Raw genomic sequence first — 17,405 nt, 5'->3', positions numbered from 1 at the left:
TAGTGGAAATTATTATACCACTTTCATCTTAATTGCATTCCCTCACTTTTCGATTGCGACAGAAACCAAAATAGTCACAATTTAGCGTAAAATAACAGCATTTACTGGGCGATCTAGACCCTGAATTAATCCTGGCACCTCTTCAAAAATTGTAGCCGGATAATTGAGTTGTTTTTACCCTCTTTTTGAAAAAGCTTCTTTCATGGTTATCTCAAAATTAAGAAAGGTAAACAACATGGCCGAGTTACAACTGATTTCCACGATTAAAGCACAACAGAGCGAATACCTGATTGCTTTAACTGGTGAAATTGCAGGTTTTAGAACTTTTCTAGAAAAGTTATGAAATAAATTAGATTTACCATAACAGGATTCCATAAGTTCAGCTGATATTCTTTATCTGGAAATACTTGCTTTATTTCGGATCAAAATTCGCTAAATTGGGAGTATCGATGGCTTGAGTCACGAACACACCCTGAAACCGCGAGTTGGTTTTGACAGAGGTCACGAGCCACAAAAATCAGCATCAATTATGTAAAGACTGCTCCTGGGAAAAGTAGCATTGGCATTCGAAATCTGGGACATGTCAGTGAAAGATATCTTTGAGAGAAAAAGTTTTCAATATAAAAATTCTTGATCAGTTAAACCGGTAGAGAAATTCTTAAGAATGAAGGAAAAGAGTAACGCATTAATCAGGTGATATATTCTGAAATAGCTATGAAGCACTTAAGAGTTGAAAGCTATGCAATCTCCTATGGGGAGCTGTTTAAGCTCTGAGGCTGAGAGATCGAGTAATATACTGGGTGATCACTAAAAAAGTCAAACATCTGTTGTATATCTAATAAAATAGATTTTCGATACGGTATCATTACGCAAGAACAACCTCTCAATACGGGTATTGGATAAGTTTGCATATCTCCATTTGGAAAGATTGTCCAAAAGGGAGGAATATATACAATATAAACCACTTCGCAATAAAGTCTTTTTGAAATAAAACAGCGATTAGTAGTTATAAGCATACTTTTCCACCCAAAGCCACATAATATCTTTAATTTTCTACATTTAGGAGTCTAATGGCTTTCCACGTGCCCCTTGTAATACGATTAGCCTTATTCTATCTAAACCCATTTATACTCTTCTTTTATCTTGTTTTATCCCTAAGCGACCAAGATATCAAACGTGTAATGTGCGTCACTTGCTGGAGTGACCATTGTTAGATAGGTTGGCTTGAGGTTGAAGGCCAAAAAAAGGGTAAAAAAGCCAGAAAAAAAGTCCTTAAGACTTAATAGCTCTCTATCATTAATGGCATACCTATACAAACAATAGCTGAAAAAATATTAACACCAGGGACTAAGTGTTTTGACAGCGTATTCCACCACAACGTGCAATAACCGCGTAGCCTTAAGCTTTTTCGGTTGTTCAGGGTTTCTAATTAAATATTAAATTGTCCAACTAGCAGTTTATTGATTGTTGACCCAGTGACGAGCCAATAATGGATCCGAAATTCGGATTCACGGATATTTCCACTCTTTTGGTAATCAAAGCAACTCTTTGGATCCATTAACTGACGATATCAGTGACTTGTCCTTTTTAATGACAGAAAAATACAGTAAACAATGTTTCATCATGGTTAACTATCTGTGAAGATGGACTTACGCCAAATTAACCCGATTAAATTTTCTTTAAGGGGTAGAAGATAAACAAAATGTTGAAACAAATTTACACGGAAACATGAAATACTGCTATTCATTTGAAATAAGAACGCAAAGCTGTCGAGAAGCCTTTTGTAATATTCAAAAACTCTTTTTAGGAAAACTGTCTGGAAGCATTTCAAAAATGTGTCTTATTTGGGTACGAGGATTAGATGAATATTTTTAAAACTGAGAGTAGCTATTGTCTAGTATGGACAAGGGCTTCAAAAGTGTCATTTACTTTGTTTCCTGCTTTATAAAATTAATGCCGTGCTTGAAAGGTTTGCATTTATGAGCAGTAATCCAGGATAGAAAGAAAAACAGAACCTTAGTCGAGGTCAGGATTAACTAAAAATAAGAAGCCCGCAGGCTATTTCCGCTCTACGACGGACCCATTAATGGCTGAGTTTTGATCTTCGTGGTCTAGAACGCACTCAACAATACAGACAAAGCTAAACAGATTTTACTTCTGTTGATAACAATAGGACCACGAAGAGCTTTTTTTATTTCCCTTCAGCTGTTGAAATATCCAAACAAAATGTTTACAGTTTCAATACTTGCAAAGTGCTGACGATGTCTTTGAATACTGGTAGCTTTGAAAGAGCTGTGGACTACAAGTGTTTACACAATAGTCTGACGAAAAGTACCCTACCCAGTGAGAGCTAGCTGTGATTTCGTCTAAGAACGTGCAGGTCCATCAAAGGATTGTGTTGATGACTTAAGAGCTAAATAGTACCCTAAAACCCCCTATTATTAAGCAATTCGTCGTCTTTACGTGTCAAAAACCGCACGCTTGAAAAAAGCACACTTAAAAACAACAAAAACATCAAGAGGGAAAAATGGCAAAAATTTTGATGATTGCCTGGTTTCCGTTGAAATGTTGTGTGAAGGTAGCTCTTTCTGACTAAACCCTAATGACTCGTTTTCAAAAAAATCGTCAATAAATGTCATGGAAAGCAACTGAACAGTTCAGCTGTCAAGTTCATTATCTGGCGTGCGTGCTGGGACAAAGCGTCGTAGTCTCCGCAGATAACATCTTTAACAGTTTCGCTTAGTCTAACAACAGCTCAGAGTTTTACGAGGTAACAAAACAAGAGATTATACAAATCAGCACCAATAAATGATTTTACCTTCTTTTCATGTTAATCTCCCAGTTGAAAGCTTTTAGCATGCAAGCTGACGCTCATATTTCCTCAAGACCAGTTGTTATAACCGAGGAATGTTTGCGGTTTCGTTGTTATTTTTTAATTTTGTTGCTGCAAGATATTCATACATGTTGCAATTTTTGATAGTGATGAGTTTTGACTTTGCTTCGTTTTACTTTCGACGAATACGAGCGAAGTTTGCAGGCAGGCAGATCACTGACTGGTTTTAACTCATTTAATCAAGTGAAACATTTACGCAGCTGCACTTTAGAAATTTCAACATCATCATTTTGTAGGCGGAAGAGGAATGCCCACTGAAAAATTGGGAGGTTAATATATTTTAACAAGAAGGTAATGCGAAAGAGTATCTTCTTTTGTTTTCTTTTTTTTTGGTTTGTTGTTTCAGCATCAGATGTATTTTTGTTGGATTGTGTTTGTCTAAGTTCGCAAAGTAAACACGAATAAAATGACTCCGCAAACTTCTGTGAAGTTTTTAAGTGCCATTGAAGCCAAGAAAATTCGCAAATTTGAAGGGAATAATATTATAACCTGACAAATATATTTATAGTTTGGTAAACAGAAACTTCAGCGTCACACACCTTCCAAATAAAATTGTCGGCCCTGAATGAACTTTCTTTAATTTCTTGCCAGAGATCGAGCCCGTTGTGTGATCTAAAACTTTTTGCTTGAAGCTTTTACGATAAGTACGTGAGTTGAAAGGTAATCTCTATTGGTCTGGTGCAATATGTAAATACTTACATGTCAATCAGTGGTAAATTCAGCCGTAAATCAATTGTCTCTCCGCCATGATTCGTTTTATCTTCGATTTTAGAGAAAAGAATGTTTTTATTTATTTTCGAGGACAAACCTATCATTGAAACCTCGATGGTTTTTCTGATTAGTTTTTTAAGCTGATGCTAGACAATGACCGTGTCACTGCCGTGCTAGCTGCTCATAGTTACACAAAGTGTTATGGTTGAGTGCATTCTTTTCAGGTCGAGTACAAAACAAATTGAAATATGGTTGTTTTGTTTTCTTCTAATTTCAGACCGTGGTCGTACTCCCAGAGGACTCGTTCCAAATTTTTTTCTGTCAGAAATGCTGAGTATCAACAGATCCGGAAATACTTGGTTATGTTGATCTTGTACGATCGTTTCTGTATTGTCTCGTGTGCGCGTTCAACCAGCCCTCCATTCTCATTCAAATTCATTGTGTAATTTCCTTTTCAAGCAAAATATCCGAGTAATTCTTTCGCGGATAATTTTGGTGTAATGTTCGTTGTTATGGGCTGTCCAAGTCCGCCTTCTTCACACGACAAATTGATTGTCTTGACAATAGCTATTTAAAGGCAAACAGGAAACGACAAAAACGTCATACGTTATTAGGCTCTAGAGGCAAGTTTGATGGGTATGTGACAGCGGCTCCGCCAATCGTCGCGCTAATAGTTTCATTACAGTAATTGAGCAGTACGCCTAAGTGATTTATGAATGTCCAGTAGAGAGCGACATTAGGTCTCTATGGTGTATAAATAAAATCGTTTAATGATTGATTACAACAGCAAAACTTTATACTCGAACAGGCAGGGCTGTTTATGAGTTTGACTCGCTTCAGGGTCTTGGGTCAACTGTTCTTCGTACCAGGCAAACAGCGGCGCAATCAATAGACTGACCAACAACTTTTGCTGGACATACATTCACGCAGGTCGAATAATTAATATCGCTCTAACAAAAAGCTCGTTCTGGCTGTGCATTATCTTAAAGCCAACACACAAGCTCTCGAGTACTGTTTAGTTTTCCGTTTGCTATGATGACATCCGTTGAAAGCCCGGAAGGCCAGCTTAACACACGTGCTGGTCTGCCTCTCGGCTGCACCACTAGCTCAATACTTCAGGGTCAAGACTTCGATTTCGGTAAGTAGCCTCAAAATAGCACCGATTTTTATCTGTTTAGCTCGCGTCCGCCGCGTTAAGCCTCCTTATTTCCTACGCTCGTTGACGTAATGGGAATTGTAACGAACCCGTGGCTTCCTTGAGTTACACATTACAAAGTTACCTCAAACATGTCCCGAGTCACATGCTATTCTAAGACGCAAGCCGCCTTCTACATATTTCCCTTTCCAGACCGTCACGTCGATTCACTCATGTCGTACTCTCGTCCATCGAGTTACTACGAGGACATGCACGGTACATCGACAACCATTCCCAACCAAGTTCAGACGGGATATTCTCAGATACATACTATGGCGTTCGGCTTCTCATCAGGTCTACCTCACGGACAGCTAAGGTCAGACTCCATAGAAGTGGAACTCGAGAATAAAGATCTTTGGGACAAGTTCCATGAAATAGGGACGGAGATGATCATTACGAAAACGGGACGGTAAGATGAGACGAGACAAAGAGTACACTTCATTATTCCAACTTCAATAAGTCGTGTGTTGATATTTCCGCCCGAAATGATGCCAAACACTCTTCGCAGATTAAAACCCCAGCCGGGAAAGACTTGATTTTCGTCATGGCCCTTTTCCCCTGTCCGTCGAATCTGAAACTGGTTTTTGCCATGCTAAACACCCCCATTTTGTGGAAGTGTAATGGGAGGTCGAAGCAAACAAATAATTATACTTGTAGACTTTGACAGCGCTGTCGTAAAATACATATGCGATAAGAGTTCATGTTTCAACAGTCATCATTTTAACTGCACTCGATTTACGTAGCTGTCAAACCCTCCAAAACGGTCTAACAAAGTGTTTATTTCCATACCATTTCTATTAGCGCCGCTGCCTTCTCGCAGCATTGTGGAACCCTTTTCGAAGATACTTGACAGTTTATGAAAATATTAGTTTCGATTCACGCCCGGCATGTCATATGTAAAGAAACTCATATAGCTCAATAAATTGTGCGTGAAAATACAGCAAAACGCTTATTATTACAGGCAAGTAAGTTGTCGGTGTAATCTCTTCCAAAACGTTCCATTTCACGCGATCCGAACTGATTTTCAAACCTGCTCTACATGTATGAGGCCTAGTGGGATAATAACTACATATATCCCGCCTTGTATGTGGCGATACGTCTGTCAAAATCTTCACGAGTTAGTGGTACAGAAATTGTCCAAAAGGATTCGTTCATGAGAGATGAAAATTAAATGTATTCTTCCTGTGGGAAGACTGCCAGTAAAAAAAAAAACCTTGCGTTTTCTTCCTACAGACGCATGTTTCCTGTGATCAGAGTGAACATAAGCGGCTTAAATCCAAAGGAGGAGTACGTCTTGGTGTTGGACAGCATTCCAGCAGATGACAACAGGTACAAGTTTCACAACTCTGAATGGTCAGTCACCGGTAAGGCTGAACCTCTGATACCGACCAGAATCTTCGTTCACCCCGACTCGCCGGGAACCGGGTCACAGTGGATGCGCCAAGTGGTTTCCTTTCAGAAGATGAAATTGACCAACAATCACATGGATCAAATGGGACACGTAAGTTATCTATTACTAAAAAGCCATTTTATCTCTTTTCTATCTCCCGCTGTTAGCTTCCCTCCATCATTGTTCATAAAAATGATTCAGTGAGAAACGGAAAGGTTACTATGAAATCATAAACTAAAACTTATTTTCTGGAAATTTCTAACATTTACGGAATAGTCGAAAAACTGAGACTCAATTCTCAAATAGAATGCAACGCCGTAAGCTTTTACAAGCCAACCACTTCTTCTTTCGTCCACGCGCAAACTTTCATCACATCATTGTTCATTAAATTTTGTGGGTGACGGGCTCCTTAAAGTTTTCAAAACCTAAGACTTGGCTCATGAATTTTCAAGACTTAAATTGCTCAGGAATACTTTCCTATTATTCAAGCGACTGTAAACTGACATCTAACAACAGATCTATGTTCAAAGAAAGAAAATCAGCAATCTCTATTCTTTGCTCTTGAGCTTATCTGTTAGTGTCGTTTGGAACAAAGTAGAAATTATTAGGCCGTTAATAAGGAAAGCAATATAAGAAAAGAAAACACAGCCGCAGCATCTTTATAAGTACATTTGGTTTTCCTTATCTGGATATAACGCGCGTTCATTTTTATAGAATTCACAAGGCCTTGCCACCAGAACAATATTTCGTTTTTAATCACTAGACGTTTTTAGATTAGGATGAGCCTCCTCAAATGTTTAGTAATTGCACCTTTCTTCAACACTCTTCAATTCGAAATCTTCTTCGGTAAGCCTTTAGAACAACCGTGAAACCTTCAATCAGTTTTGAAAAGGGTAGGATTTTGGTTTTGTTGGCTTACATCAGTATTCTGAACTGCTTTGTTGAAAGGTGACAAAGATACCGATATTTCATCTGAATTGAAATTTCCAGAGAATCGCCTAAACTCAAACCTTGACAACTTTGGAAAGGCGGTTTTGGACGAAATGCGTTGAACGGGCGTGGAATTTGCCTTATTTCCCTCTCAAAACGAGGGAATAGAAAACACCCGATTTCTGGAAGCATAAAACTGTTTTTTTTTATTGTAACTTAAATAATGGAGGTGTTTCGACGAGAATATTTGATTTACACGGATTCAATAGTTAACGACAACGTATTTTAAAATACTGCAAGGTATTTTTATCCGAACACAGGGACAATATGAGCTGTTTCTTGCTGTGACAAATGAAACATTTGTTTCCACATTTCTATTCTCGCGACGTCTATTGAATTGCGTAGCATAGAAACAAAAGACTTAATTGCCTTTGTTAACAAACCAAAAAGCTTTAGAAAATATGTTTCTGGTCACAAACAACGGCTAAAAAGCTCTGCTAGTATAATAGGGATTTCATTAATGGCCTTTTTGTGATGTACACGCTGAATCGCAAGTTTCAGGAGGTTTGAAAACAAAGAGAAAATAAACTTGTCTATAGTACGATTACGAAACGATGTTCGCGTTTTGTGTTTCTTATCTGAAAAGCGATGTAAACAAGTTAACAACAGCACCAGCCACGAGGATGATTAACAAGTGATTTGGTCGTCAATTCTCCCCGCCCCTCCTAAGTGATTGTGAAAGCTTTTAACTTCGAAATGAAAATCAACACTTATGAATCACAATGGATAAGAGATGGGGTCAAACTTTGATTGGCTCGCGAGATAAGACTATCAGCAGTTTTTAAAACTTTTAACTAATGACAAACACAGTGTTTAATTGTGATAAATCACAGCTAAACTCCAAATCTTTTCCATCCTGTTGTAAGGGGAATAGTCGTGGAACCCAGTTTTGGTTTGATGTAAAAGGGATAAATTTCTTAAGATCATGCTGCGTTGAGTTCTCATTTCTTCATGTTCGTCCTTAAAATTGATTTCTCTTACTCTGACAAAAACTGAAGCCTTTACAATCTGTTCGATATAAATGTCCACCTTCGTTAGCCCTCACACTATAGCCGAAGTATTTTGTCATTGTCAAGATTCTGTTACTGAGCTGTGTAAACTTTAATGATATAGGGAGAAGGTTAAATAATCGGGAGAGAACATGCCTTTAATCCAAAGGAAAATAATTTTATGAAAATAGTTTTATTAAGTAACTCCTTCGTCGCCAACTTTTTTCTGCTGTGAAACAAAGCAGCTTACCAAACTATTTCTTTCGCTTCCCTTCCAGATTCGTTGGCCAATGCTTTATGTGACCTTGCTTAAAACAATTGGACATAAATTCAATGTTTTGAAGTGTAAATACACATTGAATCATCCTGTAACCACAATTAATGGGCTTCTGAAGTTCATTCATTTTAATCATCAAATCAAACGTAAAACAAACGTTTCTTTAAGGAAATAACTCTCGCAGTACATTTTCTGTCTTTCGTCTCATCATTATCACTTTAATTATTCCAGCTGGAAAAACATCATTCACAATGATGGCTTTGAACATCAACTATGTCCTCAGGTCTTTGTACTCATATAAAATCTTAGCAGAGAGCCTTCGCCTTCCCGAAAGAGAAACTAAAAACGGTTCATGCTTGTTTTACACACTCTAGGTTATTCTGAACTCGATGCATAAGTACCAGCCACGTGTTCATGTTATTCCAGCGAAGGACTACAGTCCGTATGGCTTGAGGAAGGGATCTTTTTACACCTTCGTGTTTCCAGAGACTCAATTCATGGGAGTGACTGCCTATCAAAATCCAAGGGTGAGTTCGAGTTGTTAATGGCTAACAGCTGAATACAAATACCTCATTGAGGTAATAAAAAAGACGATTAGGGGTGACAAGCTGTTAAGGAAAAGTGTCTCTTTTGTACAATGAAATTTCTAGCTTTGCACAATAACTGACCCAGTTTCAGAACCCAATGACTGAGTTGATAGCATGCTTGAAAATTTATTTATCTTTTGATGGAGCTTCATTATCCCGTAAAAAAGATATGGATTTAACCTTGCTACAGAGTATAAGCCTTCAATAACTGGGCACTAAAAACCTGTCCCATTAGCACCATTTTGAAACATATTTAAAAGCTAAGGTCTTTGTACAGGGGACAAGCAAAAAAGCCTAAAATTCATCAGACTGAACTTATACTACATGCCGTGGGTGTCACAGCGACTTTCCCTGCCCGAACAGCTACAGAAGCCATAACTGATAGTGTGCAAACTTTCTGTTGTGAATTTGCAATAGAATTTTAAAAAAGGTTATAAGGGGCCGAATATAACATCAAATAAAGAAGCATGTTGTAAAAAATCATTTTGTATATTTGCGAGTAAATGATCATTGAAGTACTAAGACTGGAAATTTCAAAGCAGCTGTATATCTATTTGTAATCACTCGAAAGGAGAATGAAATGGATCAAACATCATGGTAGCTAAGATGGTTAGAAATTACATTGCGCCTTTATACTTGCCTTTTATTTTTTTCTTATTAAATTCGTTTGTGTTTTCAACATGGGTGATTTTACATTATACCAACCTACTGGTTATTCATTTCCGTATGAACCCGGAGATTGTTCCAAAAAGCAATTCCTTCTATTATGATCATCAGAGGTCTTCATCACGTTTGGGGAAAAATCTTCCCTTTGTTTGTACTACTGAAAAGAACCAGGTTACTTAAGTTTTCGAGATCACGTATGGCTATCTTAACACAGTCAACTTAACTTGATAAATTATGCCGGCAGTCTCTCACGTTATGAAAACAAAAAAAACGTGGTTCTGATTAACTGAAACACCCTCTTGTCGATGAAATTTAATGGTTAGGGTTTGACAAAATTATAGGTTAATTCTCACCAAGTGACAGCCGGAAAAACTATTTCATTTTTTCAAATCCTACTTCAGTATTGTCAGATCTGCCAAAGATATATTTCAACCGCTCAAAGTGGATTGTTTACTCTTTGAACACTTCAGCAGTACGTAGACGGTACTCGCTATTGAGGGAAATATGGCTTTCCCGATGCTAGCAATTGTCTATCGATGGCTTCGTGCAGTTTGCGAGGATCGCCGTACAAAGATAGGCTACGGATTGGTTGACCGCTTAAATCATCGCATTAATAGGTTTCCGCATGTACTTCCCGAGTATATGAGGTGCATTCACGTACAACTCTAAGCTGAAGTTACAAGTTCGCTGTTTGGCGTCGTCATTTACTTATTCCGGCGATAAACAAAAACGTGTCATCGGAATGTTTCATTTTTCATATTTAAAACTGCAAACGGGTTATTTTCCCCTCTAATCGATTAATGAATTATAGCGGAGTTAGACGACAAAGGGGGTTCTCCGTCCAACTAAATCTATATTTACGGAAACCGCACACCAGTCAATTAGAGACTTTTCATGTCTAGAAATTCGCCGAAAGAAGTTTAGAAGAAAAACAATAGATCTAGTACTTTCATTGAGAAAATTCCACATTGAAATTTTTTGAAGATACGCGATATCTGACAAGATCGTCTAAACTTATTTTAGAGAATGAGGTTAAGCTCGAGAGTTGAATTAAGAAAGGTCACTTCTCACGAGGGAATATTTTAACAAATCTCTTTAAACATATTTTAAGGGCCAGAAATTCCCGTGTCCCTCGCCTTTTGAAATTATCTTCTGGGCATTAAGAGTTAGCTTTTTAATTCTAGATTAACGACCTGCATTAAGCAATTTTCCCGCATCTTAATTAGAAACATCCGCGCATACCTTTACTTCTCGTTTGATGCGGTGACTAGGAGAGCACGTAGCAGGCTTAAGTCACCGACAGAGAGAAGGAAACGGCATAAAACCTTAGCTAACACGATTTGTATTTATATCTTCTGCAGATCACCCAGCTGAAGATAGAAAATAACCCGTTTGCGAAGGGTTTTCGAGGAAGTTGCAATAGTACCATGCATCATATCGCCATGAAAAGGTACGTGGGCGAAGGGCGGTGGATTTATGTTACTACTGTTTCATCGATTTGTCACATTTATTTTGATAAGAAGTTGTTACATAAACTCCACTCATGTAGTGATCTGTAGTGAGGGATAAAAACAGGACATTCCCCAGATATTCATGTTTAGCATCATTTTGTTTGTTTCAATCATTTCGAAATCAGAGATTCCTAGGTTTGAAGATAAACCAGCCACAACTTTGAAGTCGCTTTGATCAGATCAAAACTACTACGGCTTGTCTGCGGTTTTCCTTAAGGTGTCTCGGCTTCGTCAAGTTTCAAGTCGTTATCACGAGTTATGCAAGAGAGGAAGGACTCGTACTGAGGTCGTTAATACCCGGTTAAATCAGATAATACAAGGTCAAAAAACTGCATCGGAAGCGTAGTCGGTAAAAAAAACAAAACAAAAAAAAAAGCTAGCTAAATATTATCTTGAATTTCTTAGCATTTGGCAGGGTATGCATTACCGACATTCTTTTTTTAACCTTGCCGGTGTTTTGCTATGTAGCATTTACAGGAAGCGCTTTCTAGATTGTATAAGTAAAAAGTTTTATCAAAACCGGCAATGGAGAAATTAAGTTAAGGGAAGAGAAAAACTGGGCACGAAGACTAGAAATGAGAGGAACCTCACGAGAAGGGAGAAAATTTCGCTGGACTGAACAGAGGAAATAGGATGGATTCAAAGACCTGCTTTACATGTTTTGCAAAGCTTTTGATTGCACACCACCGTGGTTGGTTAGTGTTTCCAACGTTTTAAACCGGCTAAGTTTTTTGCAGGTTGTTGTATCCATCTTCAGGTGCCATCACTCGTTTACTTGGGGCAATTGAACTTTCCGAAAACGGAACAAACCCAGAGTCATACAGCCGCCAACAAATTAAATTCGCACTTAAGAGCGCTTAAAGTGTTTAATTATAGCCTCTTGACTTCGGAGTTTTATCGCACGGTACTTATTCCATCATTTCGAAATAATCTAGTTTGCAGCTTAATACGTCATCACAACATGAGACACGAGTACTTATCAGACTTTTAAACGCTCAGCGCCATACTTTTCCGGAACCCCTATTTCGAAGTCCGTTTCAGAATTCTTCAAACTATTTTTAACATATGTATATATTTTTTACCATTTGCGTGAGGAGTTCAGCCTTTCAGGCAAAATGCAATTACCACAAAGGCAGACAGTAAAGTACCTCCTCCAAAAAAAATTTATGATATAAAATGAGCTAATTTAGGCCTTACGCCGTGATGCCAGGTATAGATAAAGCGCAGTTTTTTCTCATTTCAACATCTGATCAGAATTCAAAAAAAAAATCCAGAATTTTAGAATTTCGAGTTATCTGAGATCTATTACTGTCGTTGAGGTGATCAGTTCTTCCATTGTCATTTTCCTCGAATCGTTTAAACTACAAATCTGAATGTATAAATATTTCACTTATTTCTAGCCTTAACTATTGCATGGCATCTTTCTTTATTGAGATGGTTTTTCTCCGTTGTTTAATTTCAGAAAGTCCCCAGACGACTGTAACGATGCTGATGGTCTCTCCCTCTCTCCTGCGGGGTCTTCGTCGAGTGGCGAATCATGCAAACGAACCTTCCAGGACTCTCCGCCAAAATTCCCTGATATCAACGACCCTTCTCCACCCTTGATGGGGCATACAGGTCAGAAAACACGTCTAACACATCAATTTTTGCCCCCGTATTCTTTTCATGAGGCAAAATTTTTAATTTCTATGTACAACTTTCTCATAGACCGTTTTTACAGAAACGCGCGCATTTGGTATTGCCAATGATACATGAAATTTGAACCTGCGAGCCATTAAAATCCCGCAGTTCCTCTAGAGGTCACCTGCGTGAAAATGTTACTTTAATCATTTCCTTATGACTTGTTATTTCTACGGAAGTTTGCGCGTACAGTAATCCTGTTTGGAAGCGCAGCAGGCCAGAATCCGGATATGTTCAGACACTAATATTTGGTCGATACAATATATATTTAAGCCGGAATATGCAGCAGAGTGGAGTATAAGGACAACGCTCTTTTAAAGCAACCACATCTGGTCGCTCCTATCTTTCGGGTCACGAGCACAGCTATTTTGAATTGGAGATACATGTGTAGTTCCTTATTAAAAAACCGTTCAACATTATCACGTTTAAAATAAGTACTTCTCGAGACTTACAGTTCAACACAACGGAAATCTTGATGGCCGTCACTATACACGCGGCTGAAGACTTGGGTGCCCTGTGCACACTCACTTCCAACCTTTTAAAGAGCAATTTTTACAGGAACTCATCTTGGGTGTGACTGATAGAAATTTTAAGTTTTACTCGGAAGATATGAAATCATGGTTTTCAGTTTCCTTGTGAACTTGACTCGTTGAATAGGAAAATAAAATATCTTTGAAGAAGGAAACGCTACATAGAGCTTTGTGCGCGGCTTCAAGGTAAAGGAAGATACATGCCGACTATTTATGGCAGATCACTAATAGCGAAATTAAATGAAAGGCTTTTAAACACGGAAGTCAAAAGATGGAATTAACTTCAGTGAGCTTGTCGGAAATCAAACCTGATCACTGATTTTAATTCATTTTCTCATGGAGTGTTGTTTCCTGAGCATCTATCTGTGTTTTGCGCGCCGCAACCCGCGGTTCACATGATTGTCATGGTCCAGTTATATTCCAGGCAGATTTCACGAGACTTGCCGCAAAAATGGTTGTAGTAAATAGAACACTCTAACAAAAAGGAACACCGACATACTGCACTTCCTTATTACCAAATAACTGTAAATGTAAATGATCATTCCACGGAAATGGGTCAACTTGACTCTTGCGTACCGCATCAAACTGACTTACGAGGTATCCTTGGATCAAACGGTGCTTAAAACATATTACACTCCTTCTCTGACCCGAAGCACTGAAGAGTTGACATTCTCTTCAAACGTTAATTGCCTGGGAAAAATCTAATTGACTACGTCTCATTAATTCCATAACTTTAGTTACCCTCTAATTTGATGATCTTGCTACATGTCACGCCTTTTATCCTAAACAAGATTAGCCGATAACTAATGAAATTAGAGGACCCCTGAGGTTAGGTAGACTAGATTTGAGCGGGCGCCTGATGGACTCGTGATGTCTGCTCCGTTCCTCTTATGGTTGTCATCGCTATCGTGTGTATTTCAAAAGAAGCAAGAGCCAATTAAACTAATACCGGAGGCGTTGAAAGCAAAAACGAAGAAAAGCGCTAAAGGGCGGTTGCAGTTTTGGTCTGGCGGCAAAACTGTCTCTCTTATATCTCGTTCATACTGTTCTAGTTTTAACCAGTTCTACAAGTGTCTTTTTTCTGAGAACCTTTTTTTTTCGATTAAATCTATCTGCTATCCAAGGTTGTACTGCATTTGTGAAAGTGGGCTGAACACGAACCAGAATGTGCACATTCCCTTCCATAAAATATAAAATCGTGTAAACAGTGGAAAAAGCTGTTTTTTTTAATGGGGTGTTTGGGCTTACAAGTCCCCTTAATTCTCCTATGTTCGTGTCAGTGGTTCGTTTTGCAGAAAATAAAAGTACTAGGAAACAAGATTAGGACTTAATTTAGTCTAGGCTTCAATCAAAGTTCAATCGTTACAAGTTTCACAGCAATCTATAATCTGCAAACCCAGAACTTTGAGGAAGGCAAAGTATTAAATCTATTGCATCTGAATATCTTGTACTGAACATTCCCTTTGAATTTGATGTAATCATGAATTAAACACAGGTCAGCTTGATTCACCAAACAATCCCTAATGGTCCGATCCCGGGCCAAGGATTAGCAACTAGACCGCAGCGTTACTAAATTACAACTGATCACCATCTGTTATTTCTTCCCTTTAACAGGAAGCGCATTCGGCCATGTCATGTTCCCTCGTCGTCCGTCGGAATCATTTGACTCGTCGTGCGCTTTTGCCTCGCTTCAGAGCAGCTGTCGGCAGCAGTCATTCTGTTCCGAGAGGCCTGCTGCATCAACACCGCCATCCTCAACACTGAACCTGGCTCCACATCCATACGTACACAGCCTTCCAATGAACTCTCTAACATCGCTGTCTTCAACTAGTGCTCTCTCGCATCCAAGTCATCCATCTCGGCCGCTCTTGCATCCGGGTTACATGGGACATCCCAACGAGCATACAATTCATCACACTCCTGCGCATCTCACTGCGCATGTGCATTCCGCGTTAAATGGCTATCCAGAGAGTTTGAGAGCAGAGCGACCCGACTATGGACTGGGAAGAGGTGATTTCAGCAAACCGCTGACGATATCCACAACGTTTCATTCTGGTTTCCCGGGGAACCCTCCACCTTATCCGTATCATTAAATATAATGTATTCCAAATATGGTCGGGGTGGGTCTTCGCTACACGTGAGTGATAGAAAATTAGGTAAACCATCTTAAATTTAGCATTTACACTGCGTTTTCCTCCATTCTATAAGTGGAATCTTATTTATTTATTTAACAGGGGCAGCTTTCCAGATCAGAGCTGTCCCTACGACAAAGGAGACTAACTGTCGTAGCGTTAAGACTGGATAAAAGCATACTCCTGCAAAGATTACACTCTTTAAGGCAATCAATGCAAAGTACTCGAGAGCTGGTAACTCTTTGTTGAAGTACAGTGGAAAAGAAAGATTCCAAAAGGATGCTCGGATTTTCATTGATTGGGAATTGAGGAGGAAAGCTCGCTACAACGTCCACTCATGTTTAGATATATTGCCTTGTGGTTCAAAATTGATTCAGTTATGTGCGGTCCTTGTTCAAGTCGCATGAACACTGCAAAATGCTGAAAAGTGTACATCATAGTTACAGTAAGTCTCGCTTTAACTCATCTTTCTTTCGCGTGACTTTTATTCAAATACGAGGTCAGTTTACTTTTTCTATTTATGCAGTAGGCAACGCAAGATACAGAACTCTCTTCGGTAAATAGGTAGTTAATCCGAAGCGGAAATAGGCTACCTCAATAATAGGGCAGCAGTAGCACGAGGGGACATATCGGCATTACTGAAAACTTAATTTCAAGCAAACTTCCCCCCTCGAACGAAACGTAAAATTCTAAACCCTTCCACCAGCAGAAGAGATCAAAACGGAATTTTCCCTTTTGAGGTTAAATAGATTTTCAAGCAGAAGGGTGATAAGTAGAAAGATAATAAATACTATTCCAATTATCACCAAATTTTCACATTAGAATGTTAGGAGAAGTAGGTTAGACACTGTTTGCGGAGAGTTTGTTTTAGATCTCTGAGGTAAAAGGGCCAAACATATTTTCCAACCTTACCCTTTCACTGCCAAAGTTGATCAAATATACAACTTTTCCTGACACTCATGAAACATTCTCGCAAAACATATCAATATCAGGAAATCATGAGTTGAATGATTTTGACTTGATCCAATATTGACTTCTCTAAACTGAAATTTAAGGAAATATTTGGCACTTGCTGGGGAGAATGATGATTTTTGATCTTGGATTGAAAGGGTTGAAGAGTAAAATCCGTTTGAAATTGTTTTTTACTCCTGACCAAATTTAAATAAATCTTTGGGTGGGTTACTTTATAACTATGTAATTTAGATTGTTAATTTTTTATGCCGCAAAATGACGTTTATTTCCCTCGCTTTTTGATTTTTAACAGAAGTCACCAGGTAATAGAAACATGTGTGACTTGCCCGAATAGAAAATTGTTTAAAGTTTCGTTATTGCGTGACGAAAGTAACGCAAGGTAAATCTTAAAATAGTACATTACCCAAAATAACAAAAAAAAAAAAATGTGAATTACAAAACGGTTTGGTTTTATTTCATAAATAATGTCACTTTAGAGGAGATTCAAACACGCTGTAGCTAAATTTTAATGCCAAGATTTAAGTAATCGTATTTATTTCTGAGCTCTTGTTTTATACATATATGTATCTCTTACTTGCGAAAGACAAGTTCTCAAAACCGAAAGGTAAACAAGTCAGTTTTGCGTTTTAGTTTTCTGGAAAATAGCATATATATGAGAATATTTATAAACTGTAGGAAGAATATAATATGTCGGCTTGCTTTTTCAACATGAACAGAACCGCGGTATGATATTAAAATTATTAATCAGCACATATAAAATGGGATTTTAAAGAGCTTAATGCATGTGATGTACAGTTTAATTAAAGACCAACGTTGTTTGCGGACGATTTGTTCTGTTGTGCTATGAATTTGGACCCTCTGAATAGCTGAGGTAAATCGACA

General features: G+C 38.3%; 1 protein-coding gene across 1 annotated transcript; it reads left to right on the top strand.

The window, feature by feature from the left end:
• The first annotated feature begins 3,142 nt into the window (after positions 1-3,142).
• On the top strand, positions 3,143-17,281 carry LOC131792843 (T-box-containing protein TBX6L-like). Its single transcript, XM_059110251.2, has 8 exons — positions 3,143-3,184; positions 3,882-4,742; positions 4,953-5,208; positions 6,033-6,300; positions 8,820-8,972; positions 11,060-11,148; positions 12,672-12,826; positions 15,034-17,281. The coding sequence occupies exons 2-8, from the start codon at positions 4,637-4,639 to the stop codon at positions 15,510-15,512; spliced, it is 1,506 nt and encodes a 501-aa protein (XP_058966234.1). The 5' UTR covers positions 3,143-3,184; positions 3,882-4,636; the 3' UTR covers positions 15,513-17,281.
• Positions 17,282-17,405: the final 124 nt, after the last annotated feature.

The sequence above is a fragment of the Pocillopora verrucosa genome, chromosome 2, assembly GCF_036669915.1.
Source record: "Pocillopora verrucosa isolate sample1 chromosome 2, ASM3666991v2, whole genome shotgun sequence".
Taxonomy (NCBI): Eukaryota; Metazoa; Cnidaria; class Anthozoa; order Scleractinia; family Pocilloporidae; genus Pocillopora; species Pocillopora verrucosa.
Note: the sequence above shows the minus strand (reverse complement) of the source record. Positions and strands in the feature narration are given on the sequence as shown.